The following is a 12150-nucleotide window of genomic DNA, read 5'->3' as shown; positions in this document are numbered from 1 at the left end:
CTCTTAAGATTAAGAGATATCTCTCATTTTAAAGCGATATCTCTTTAAAATAAGAGATATCTCTTTAATCTAAAGAGATATCTTATTTTTCGAATAAATAGTAAAGGGCTTGCCATATCAATAGGTTAAATGCTAGTATAATCCATCTGCTAGAGTTTCAGAGGCGACACTTTTATTATGTTTTCATGTAAGCCTATTTTTTTCTTTTAATTTCATTACGTTTTATTTTCATGCTAATCGATTTTATTTTATTGATCTATTTTCATTAGGAAATCTACAAGGAACGTAGCCCTGGGCGTTGACGGAGGCTGTGGGTGTATGGGTCAAGAAAAATCTATATACAAACAATTGAGGAAATTCGAACTATGAATAAATATTTCTCTTCTTTCTACATTTTTTTTTAGGTTCCAGGAAGTGTGTCATTACAACAGAATACTAATCTATACACGTCTTAAAAATTATCTCATCCCACTGATTCACGAATATTATACTACAGGAACCGGTAATTTTGTGTGTAACATAATAATAGTAGGGGTCTATACTATACCACCCCCTAATTTTTATTAGGGGGTGATATAGTGTAGAACCCTACTGTTATTATTACAGACAAAATTACCGGTTCCTGCGATGATACATACATGAACATAGAACATGTACATTATCAATCAATGGGATACCGGTAAGCTATTGTATTTTAAAACGTGGATGAATTAGTGTTCTGTGGTAACGGCGCACGTAGATAAGCTTCCTGAAACATAAAGAAAATATAAAAAGAGACAACATAGATCGAAGAAAAATATTTATTCATGGTTCGAATTTCCTCCAGGCGCCTATAAAAGATGAACGGGTGGGGAAGAAATTTGCACCGGTACCTGAAGTATCGATACTCAACACCCACCCATTCCCTTTTCTGATTTTTCCCCCGACGATAATTCCCCCAAAATGTGTGGATCCCTGGTCAATTCCCATCCCTATTTCGATTTATATAATCGTTTCACGCTTTTTGTAAGCTTTAGAGATTGGCCTTCTACCGGTATAATAGTATATACATTTTATCATACCAGTAGAAGGTCAATCTCTAAAGCTTACAAAAAGCGTGAAACGATTATATAAATCGAAATTGGGATGGGATAGAGAAGGAATCCACACATCTCGGAGATATTATCGCAACAACAACAAAAATCAGAATGGAGGGGGGTGGGTGGGGGGTTGTGTTGGTAGTAGTGTCGATACTTCAGGTTCCTGTGGACATTTGGTCAAACACTAAAATGGGTGGTTTGTTCCCAGTTACTTTTCACACACCTCCTTTTTTGAAATTGCTGGCTGGTTACTGGTCTTGTTAAACACACGATAATCAATATACCGGCAATGCTTGAGTTCAGCACCCCCCCCCCCCCCCCCCCCCCCCCCCGGAGAATAAGCTACATGAGTTGAGTTATAAGTATGTTTGTTGAACATCTCTTTAATGCATATCAACAATGTGTTGCATACCCCATAAGTCCAAAATAAGCCCTTTTTATAAATACCGGATATTAAGGGTATACATTAAAAAGACTTGTTTTGAGTTATTTTGGACTTTAGGGGTATGCAAGACATTGTGACATGCATTAGAGAGATTTCCAACAAAAATAAACTCGTGTAGGCTATTCGGGTGGGTGGGGTGGGGTTTCCTGAACCAATGCACTTGTGTCATTGCTAACTCAAACATGTACAGTTATTTTCATTGAAAATATATTCTATGAATATGATCATTCAGGTAGAAAAAATGGTAATTCTAGTAAACCGATAGATTAATCTAAAATCAGAATGCATTGCCACAGGGTGTCAGTTAATCAGTTAATATTCTTCATATAACCTTCAATTCTATTTTTAGATAATTCAATGTGTACTATTTGAGGTGCATTCGTCATGCATTCGTCATTATTCGACCTGATTCCACCCCCACCCCCTTTCCGCTTTCTATGAACCTGACTTTCTACAGGCCTGTTTGCATACAATGACATGATTTATAATGTCAAAATATTTCTATCAATCCAGAGTAACATTGTCATTGTACTTAATTGTTACTCTGATGAGTCAGCTGCCTCAAAGAAATAAAAGAATCTGAATCTGAGCTGTTTGTTTCCATTAAATTGTAACAGAAAGCATGACTGTTAATATGTAAAAACTTGTTGTCTATCTAAATTGACGGGAAAAAAGAAGTTCTATAGATAAATACAGAAAAAATGGCTAGGAAATATAAGATTATTGTAAAAGATATATATATATAATAATTCCATCAAATTATTATTATTTTTTTTTATTGAAAATCGGAATGATTTAAGAAAATTCAGAATTTTTTAAAAGAGGGGGGGGGGTAATCCAAAGCTTATTACCTCCCTTGTATACTTAGAATTTATACACATTGTAAAGAACATCCAGATGGTGCTTCAAGAAAAAAGGAAAACAAATATTTATTGACTTGTTATTTTTGGCCACATCGTCCCACAAAGGTGGTGCATAAAAATTATTATGACAAATAAGTGTGGTTTTTTTTTTTTTGTTCGTTTTCTTTTTGTTTTGTTTTGTTTTTTGTTCTGTAAAAATATTAGAATAAATCCAGCGATTACTATACCGATAATTATTTGATTTGTTGGAAATTCAAAACATAGTAGTTCTCTTATACCGGTAGAAGGCCAATCTCTAAAGCTCACAAAAAGCGTGAAACGGTGAAATATAAATCGAAATAGGGATGGGATAGACAAGAAATCCACACATTTCGGAGAAATTATCGCCGCAAAAAAAAAAAAAAAAAAAAAAAAAAAAAAAAAAAATCAGAGAAGGGGGAGGGTGTTGGTAGTAGTGTCGATGCTTCAGGTGCCTATGCAAATATTTTCCCCACCCGTTCCATCCTTTATAGGCGTCTGTGTGTAAACAATGGAGGAAATTCGAGCCATAAATAAATATTTCTCTCCGATCTATGTTGTTTCCATTTATATATATTCTTTATGTTTTAGTTAAGTTTATTTATAGGAAGCTTGATTTAAAGTCTTAAAAGAAATGTTTCTTTGTTTGGTAAACATATTAGAAGAATAAACTTTGTGACCTACATTTTCATTGTTGATTTGGATTTTGAATTTCGTATATTGAATTTCGAATCTCGAATGAGCCTTCTGGGCCTTCGTAGATATCTTATCTACAAATTTGTTTTAACCCTCCCAACTGGTGTTTCATATCGTAACGTATGTCTGTGACGCCATACTTACATTTGTGTACACATAGCGACATACTGATGGCATTGTTACAGAAATTACCGAGTAGTTATAGTTGAAAGAATATGTAATGAGCATTTATATTTATAAGTGGTTATTCATTTTCAATGACAAGGTTTGTAATTAGAATGTTATAAATATTTAAGCACACACTTCCAGATTATGGAAAATATATCATGTGTTTTTGTTGTTGTTTTTAAATTTGCAATATTCAAAATAGTTCTTTATTTAGGCCTTGGTCAATCTAATGACGTTTTCCCAGGAAGTGGTTAGAGCATTGTGCTCAAAATCACACGGCCTCTCACCTCTGTTGGTGTGGGTTCGAATCCCGCTCGCGCCAGTAATTGAGAGAGTTTCCCAGTTTACTTTCGGAAGGTCGGTGGTCTCTTCCCAGGTATATTGTATCTGGGTTCTCTCTTCCACCAATAAAAACTGGGCACCACCAGATAACTGAAAAATTGTTGAGTGTAGCGGAAAACATCAATCAATCAATCTCTGTAATAGATACGAGAACTAATTGAAAAAAATATCCATATGATTTTGGCAAAATTGCTTTAATTTTTCAAAAAAATTAAGTTTTAACATTTGTATATCACTTATTCTCCATTAAAGCGTATTATTGCTGTCGCTAACGTTTTTCAAAAATATATGTAAAAATATTTTGAAATTGAATGAATTTTTGTTACATGTAATAGGGACTATCGTACCAGCTTAAACACACAAAATGATGATTGAAAAATGAAATATTGTGAAACTACATTGATGAATACACCTAATATTTATCGAAATCATCGTGTCACTCATTGGCTTGTTAAAATTCAACGTTTAGTATTTAAGAATATCTAACTAATAATATCAGTCTTTTAGTTTAAAACCATTACATATGACATTCATTTTTAACCCTGAAATTTTCTAAGAAATCTGTTCATTGTTGTATTAGATGTTTGCTATTGATATATATACCGCCAATATTTAAGCAAGCTACGTTACACGTCTTATATGACACACGTAAAGGCCGAAAGTTTTACTATATTCTTATAGTTTGATGTTTAAAATTACATTGAGTCATCATTTTATTCATCCCACAATTATTTAAAACGGAAGCGACTATCAATAGAAACTTATTCCCTTTGTATCAGCCAGCGTAATAGTATTGTTAAGGATGCAATCTACGTTCCCTTCAGTGTTACGTCTTATGGTTTTCTAAAGTTTATTGATCATCATAATCACAAAGATATTAGGTTCGTGGACCAGTAAGAGGTAAGAGAGAGAGTTGATTTCATCGTGTACAGCTGTATATACAGTTATTACATCGTTGTTTGTAATCTACGTTGCTGCTTTTTTCAATTTCAACTAAATGCACTAATACTTCATGTACAGTGCACAGTACACCGTCCGTTACAGTAAAACAGATTCTCTTTGAATGACCTTCAACATGACATTTTCTTTGCGAACAAGGATGATTTAACCGATATATACTGACTGACTACAAATCCTGTTGGTCGCAGTGACAGGAGATATCGGATAATGAAAAAGGAACATTGCAATACTCTTCAACATTCAGTAATTCACAAGAATTCTTTAAATATTTGCAAAATTGATTTGCTAGTCGACTTTTACAGATGTTTCCTAAAGTTCTTACAGTTTGTAATTTTTATGCAAAATATTTTTGTCACGTAATTTATGTTACTATGTAAGATATCAATTGAATTTTTTGTTATTGAATTTCTTTTGTTACAAACTGCCTGATTTTAGATTTATGATATACTCATCTTTGAGTGCCCCCCCCCCCCCCCTCCATTTCTAAACATGTATGAGGGTTAAATAAGCTTTGAAATAAGTTTCTATATGGAGTAATACATTCAGATTACTATAAATATGCTTTGATATACATACATTATTTTCCTCTTTCAGTCTGCAGGCGCGGATCTAGAAATTTTTCAAAGGAGGGTTGAAGAGGAAATGCAGGGGCGGATCCAGGAATTGCTGTTATGGGGGCGTCACTTTATGAGGCAGGGGGTTTGGGGGCCGCATTGAGGCCCCCAGTGGGTTCAGGGCGAAGCTCTGGTGGGGGCCCAGGAGGCGAAGCTCCTGGATTCTACAGATTTTATAGGGCTTAAAATATGTCTCCTATTTAAGTCATTTTTACTATTTTCTATCATTCTTAATAAGGTGAAATTAGTAAAATGACGCAAATTTTAAGGGTTTTTGGAAAAAATTAAGTTCTCCCAATGAAGTAATTCAAGAAATCAAAAAGATTTTGTCATTCATTTCTCCGGGAAGGGAAGAAATTATTGCTTCTTTTATCGTTTAGTACATTTGTCTAAACAAGATACCACGATTTACCTTAAATTTGAAAATTTTAGGGGGGGGGGGGGGGCACCCCGTTTAAATCCACCACTAAAATGAGAGTTGTTATAACGTACGTTAACATAGTTAAACGACAACTTAACAGGAATGATATCAATTTGTATTTCTAAATTCAAATTTGGATTAATGTTATTGTATAATTATCAGACGTAGATCTGTCACGCTTGATTTTAAAACGAATCCTGTTTTAAAATGCATTCCCCGAGGGTCTCTACAGCCCAGTAGCTAAGTACTTCGTTACTAGCTTGAAAATACGGATGTATATTTAATTGCTGTTATAAAATTCAGAAATTCCATTTCAAAATTAAGGATTATCTCCCTCATGCATAGCTTTTATCCTTAGACGAATTTGATTCCACTTTTTTGGCACGCTGTTTTTGGCTATAATAGCTCTAAAACTTCATTGTTATTTCGGATTACAAACATTTCGGTTGAGCATCACTGAAGAGACATTATTTGTCGAAATGCGCATCTGGTGCATCAAAATTGGTACCGTAAAAGTTTTACATTCCGAGTTAATCCCAGTAATTCATATTTTAAAAATTAAAATGAAGTATGACAGATACAAACTACATAAAAGATAATTTGAATTATCATCACCTGATAGAAATGGTGATGCACAATTGTATAAACAATTTCCATCGCCTAGGATGTTAATAACTCTATAGTCTCTCTCTCTCTCTCTCTCTCTCTCTCTCTCTCTCTCTCTTTTAGCGAATCCAAGGGTGTGTGTGTTGCAACCCCCGTAACCCCCTTCTAGATCCGCCATTGGTCTTAAATAGAGTAGATTTTCATTCATAGCATCTCTTATTCGAAATTTTTATTGCATCTATTGTTCAATGCATACATTAAATTCTTTCTCATTAGTGCTGTTCTTTACGTACTGATGATGAAATCTACGTTCCCGTGAATTAAACATGTCTTAAGAAATCAAGTATGAAAATTACAAATATTTTGATTTTCGCATTTTCAATTTTAGTTGCTCTGTATGATAACGACCTTAAATTCTTTAACCGGGCAGATAATCTACAATTTTAGCTATATTTTCATTACGACTGTCATTTAAAGGGTTTTCAACCTGTTTGTTGTTATACACACTTTCACTAAAACAAAAATCTATTTTGTTCAGTTAATGATATATTTCAATGTGCATACGTGTTTTTGAATAAAGGAATTGAAGAATATATCATTATTAACATACATAATGCATTTTAGAATAGTAATGTACATGTATGCCCATGATTTTGTAAGTTACATTACCGTAAAGGGCTTGGACACGATGTGAGCTGGAAAATTGCAGATCTTATTTTTTCATTTTTATTATTTACAACGCTTAACTAAAGTATTTCCAATCGTTAGCCAAAATTTCAATATCAATTGTTGAGTTACAAGTGAGAAACAACACTCATAATTCCTGGTTATGTAAACAAGGCTCGTGTCATCTTTTTGTTTATATTTAGATTGCTCAATAGAAAATATCATGTTTAAAACAAAATAAGATGTGTCAAACATTGGAAACTGTTTAATTGTGTTCAGAATGAACTTGTAAATTGTAAAATCTGTTTTAAACGAAACTTTTACTAGTTATTTATCCTATGTAAACAAACACATGGCACGAGCATTGTTTACATAACAAAGAATTGTGAGATCTGTATCTCCCATGTACCTCGACAACTGACATTTTACTATGTTAATATCTACGTTCAATAAAATATCTAAATATAAAGTAGAAGTGGACGACTCTGCTGTGTTTTTTATTTTGAGTTCACTGGGATATATCGAATCGACATATGAATGAAAGGTTTTGCACCATCCTGCTGAAACCAGATATCATTGATATTAATGCTATTTTTGTCGAAGTTGGAGCGAATTTTCTCCTGAGCAAATGCAGATAACGCTCACTATTAACAGTTTGAACATCTCCATCTGAGTCCTCAAAACATCATGAACCAATCACACCAGAAGAACTCAGGGTAGCCCACACTGTGACTTTGACCCATGTGTTCGCTTCTGTTTTCTGTTCCTCAGAAACAACAATTCGTTTTATTCATAGAGCTCTGCTTTCAAATAAAAGTGCGTTTCATCAGAGAACCAATTTTTTCATGTTCCTGTATCCATGTTTCAAATTGCAAGCAATGTCCGCTTCTGTAAGATGCTGTATGATAGGTACAGTGCATGGAAAAAGAACAGAGGCTGTCAAATGTATAAAATATAGTTTATTGAGATAGATGGGCAGGGTGGAAGAGAGAGAGAGAGGGAATAATTAATGTTAATGATGGACGTCACATTATATATGTAATGAAATTGCAAAGTTAGGACATATTCATATATATGTAAGACTCCAAAGTGCGATGGGACTCCAAAGTGCGACGGTCACGCCAAACCTCGATGGTCTGCGCCAAACTCCGATATTGTGACACGCCAAACTGCGATGGTCCACACTCATGCGCCAAAGCGCGATGGTCTGGCACTAAAATATCAGTGTAAAATCCATGCATAAAATATAAGAAGTTCAACTTATTTCATCACCATCTAGTTGTCGTGTTATTAAACACAAAATTTTCCAACGCGAAATAGTATAGAATGTTTTGTATTATAGCATATTTCCAGGATTTTGTTACGTGTACGTCACAAGTAATAAATGATCATGAATTAAAGAATGTTTGGGCGAAGTACCGGTAGATAGTTCGACAACAAATGTACTTTGACTCTCTCACTATCCTCAACCATGTATACCTTGCCGTTGCTGTCGTCCGTGTTTCATTTTGAAAGACGTTAAGAATGACGTCACAATGACGTGACGTCACAAACGCTACAGAACTTCACACCATCGGACTTTGGCGTCCGTAACTTTAATAAACCATCGGACTTTGGCGTCCGTAACGTTAATAAACCATCGCACTTTGGCGTGACCATCGCACTTTGGAGCGACCATCGCACTTAAGAGTCTTACATATATGAAATAAAAATCAACAAATTGCATAGGAACTACTCAATTTTATAGTCGCATCCATGAAAAAAAAAAGAAAGATGCAAGATATAACATCTTCAAACTTTCAGAAGATACTATATATATTATATTGTATTTTATATATATATATATATATATATATATATATATATATATATATATAAAGCACTAAATAATCACAACTAGGTACTGAAAATTTTCGCCCCAGCCCGGGGTCGAACCAGCGACATCAGTGTGTATAAGTAGCGCTTTAGGAGCATAACAAAACTTCCTTTTTAGGGAAGTCGTTGTGGCCGAGTGGACTTACGCACTGGTTTGACAATCTTGCTAGGCGGTGGGTGCCGTACGTCGCTGGTTCGACCCCGGGCTGGGGCGAAAATTTTCAGTACCTAGTTGTGATTATTTAGTGCTTTATATATTAATTAATTGATTTTCACATGTATCGTTTAGATCCTAGGGGTAAACGTAAGGTTGGGTGTTATAATTGTTTGTTTGTGATTTATATATATATATATATATATATATATATAAACTATTATTATTATTATTATTATGCGTCTCCAACGTTTATTTCTTAACGCTTTATGTTAACCGAGGTAAAGATCTATATTTGTTGCTTATTTTATAGTAACTGCACAACTTATTTATTTCTCCGATTGCGTTGCCTTTTGAATACTCTTTAAAAATCACACACAAAAAAGAGCATGGATAATATTTCGTAAATTCTGACAAATAATTAAACATTGTAGAATAAACATCGTATTTCGAAGTTGCTGTGGTTGTGCATGGAGTGGATTTATTAATTCTTCATATTCATTGAGAATTGGAATTCAATATTCATAATTTTACTGTATTTCAATCAAGATGAGTGCAGAATCGAGGCGCTGTCTAGGATTTTTCAAAATCACCCTTCAAACGTATATGAATTATATGATTGAAAATATTACAAATTATGACTGTAAACAACAAGGATACTGAACAAAGCTATATATTTGGTATTGAAGACAACTAATCATTTATATCACTCGGGGTTTTCCACTACAAAGTCAGTAACAATACAAAATGAAATATAAAACCTACTTCTATGTCTATTTGAAAATTATCTACACATCAATTTACAGAATTAGTTGATGATATATACTTTGCTAGTATCTATCGTGCGAAATAATTAAAGGAAAATCCCAAGAATGAAATTTTGTTATATGCATTAAAAACTATTCACACACGTTTGGATATTCATAAGTATGAGCTAAAGGGTTTACCTAAATATTCATTCTAAATATATTGTTCGGATTTCTCAAAATATATTAAATTATTCTTCTTATTTGTGGAAGATATCCACCGTTACATACGGAGAGGGCAGACTAAAATATCGTAAAGAAGATGGGGGTGGGGGGGGGGGTGGGGTGGGTGGGGGGGGGGGACAAATGTGTGAATAAAATCCACCAAAACAACAAAAACACAACACTTTCAGGAAATTTACCAATCCAGAGTACCTGTTACTCTTTCTTTGCTAATTTAGTCAAAATAATTTTTTTTCTGTCTTTAAATAGGGAATACCACACACACACACACATGAATGTTGGATTAAGAACAAATACATATTCAGAAAAGTAAAACAGGATAGCTATAAAAACATGTACATCCTAAAATCACATGATTAAGTCTTTTGTCCAGATAATACAATGACATGCTTTCACTACATTTTGTACCTATATTTCGAAATATATCATTTATGATAATACATTAATAGTCATGCATTACATTATTGAATATTTCCGAACATGTTCCAAGACATATCATTCAATTGTTTATAAAATGACATAATTAAAAACACAAACGAAATTCAAGAAAATAAAACTATAAAAATATCTGTGTTAGATGTATAGAGGTAAAAGTGATTGTTCATAATTGATGAAAAGTAAAGATGAAGAATGGACGTCTTGAATCCAACTCGTACTTTTCTGTCGAACCCGGTTATTTAAAGGTAATGGTTGACCTACATATTTTCATATATTGCTGAAATAAAAAATGTATTCTTAATTATTTCAGAGAAAACGAATGTTTTAAATAACACAAAACAATATTATCAGCAAATCTTTACAATATTTGATGAATAAATGATCTAACTGTACTGTAATAAACAAAGATTACTCATCGAATTTTACATTGAAATCATTGGAAAGCAACATGATTTTTCGAACAAAGGCAGCGAAGGTAAAAACAAACTATATTAAACCTAAATATGACTGTAATTTAAAACTAGTTATAAAAAAATTAGTAAATAAAACAGCCATCAGTTATTCATTTAACAGTGACTTATTAAATTACTACAAAAAGCTTCATTATTCACAATTTTATTTGAAAGTATTGTTCGGCTTCATTAAATATGAGGTGCATAATGTAAAACTTATACGGTACCAATTTTGATGCACCAGATGCGCATTTCGACAAATTATGTCTCTTCAGTGATGCTCAACCGAAATGTTTGAAATGTGCATGTGTTGAAAACAATGTGACGGACATGTTTTAATCTTTATATCTTGAGTAATTGGTCCATGATTTAACTGTCAATTAATGAAATTTTAAAAGTTTTGGCACGGAAAACTGTTTTAATAATAAATACATGTACTAGATTTGTAAGGTACTTTTCAAATAGATGAATCAGACAGGGATAATACATGTTTTAACAGATAGCTTCTGACTTTTTCAACATGGAAATTACTGAATTAAAGAATCGCTTACTTTCAGATAGGATATGGCTAGTATCCAACATAGTCCTTGAAAGAAATTATAGCATCTCAATTCGTAATGATGTAAGTTATAAGAATTTAATCTACCTTCGTGAGACAGGTGATTCTTTGTGCCTCACATTATTACAAGTGTCTTAGAAGTTTATTGTTATTTCGGATTTCCCATATTTCGGCTTGAGCATCACCGAAGAGACTAGCTTGAAAATACGGATGTATGCAAGGTGAAGATAACGAACAGTGATCAATCTCATTTGATAAAATTCAGAAATTCATTTAAAAATTAATGATTATATCCCTTTGCATAGCTCTGATCCTTAGACGAATTTGACTCTTTGGCACTTTTCGTTATCTTCACCTTTCATTACACGCAATGGTGTTGATACATGACATTGATTTCTGTATTTTAGGTTAGATTGTAAAGTAAAATGTTCTTGCATTATCCTCTTTGAGATTCTATTTCAAGAAGTCTTTCTAAGAAATTATGAAGACTAATAGGGACTGAAAATTGTAATTTCTAAAACAAATCAAAGAATAAAATTACGGGAAATAAAGCCATTCTGATATAATGCATAGTATATTCCGAGGTGACTGATCACATTATTATTACCTATATTTATATATCGTCCAAATAGTCTTTTTCGTAGTTTAAGGCGGTATTATTTAGTCAGCATCGGGGTCAAACTGGAATATTTATGAACCTATTTATCTCAATGATTCCCTCCATAAATTTATCAAAATTTTGAAATTTTGTTCTAGAAAACAAGTCTTCATTTGTATGGGAATGGAAAGGAAAAGTTTAACAAAT

General features: G+C 33.1%; 1 protein-coding gene across 1 annotated transcript in view; it reads right to left on the bottom strand.

The window, feature by feature from the left end:
* Positions 1-8763: 8763 nt before the first annotated feature.
* Positions 8764-12150, bottom strand: part of LOC130053561 (receptor-type tyrosine-protein phosphatase H-like) — a 412921-nt gene continuing 409534 nt past the window's right edge. The window contains exon 31 of the mRNA XM_056160901.1: positions 8764-10611. Within this exon, the coding sequence (XP_056016876.1) occupies positions 10592-10611 (20 nt within the window). The 3' untranslated portion in view covers positions 8764-10591. The remainder of the gene's footprint in view (positions 10612-12150) is intronic.

The sequence above is a fragment of the Ostrea edulis genome, chromosome 3, assembly GCF_947568905.1.
Source record: "Ostrea edulis chromosome 3, xbOstEdul1.1, whole genome shotgun sequence".
Lineage (NCBI taxonomy): Eukaryota > Metazoa > Mollusca > Bivalvia > Ostreida > Ostreidae > Ostrea > Ostrea edulis.
The sequence above is the reverse complement of the archived record's forward strand: the minus strand, read 5'-3'. Positions and strand labels throughout refer to the sequence as shown.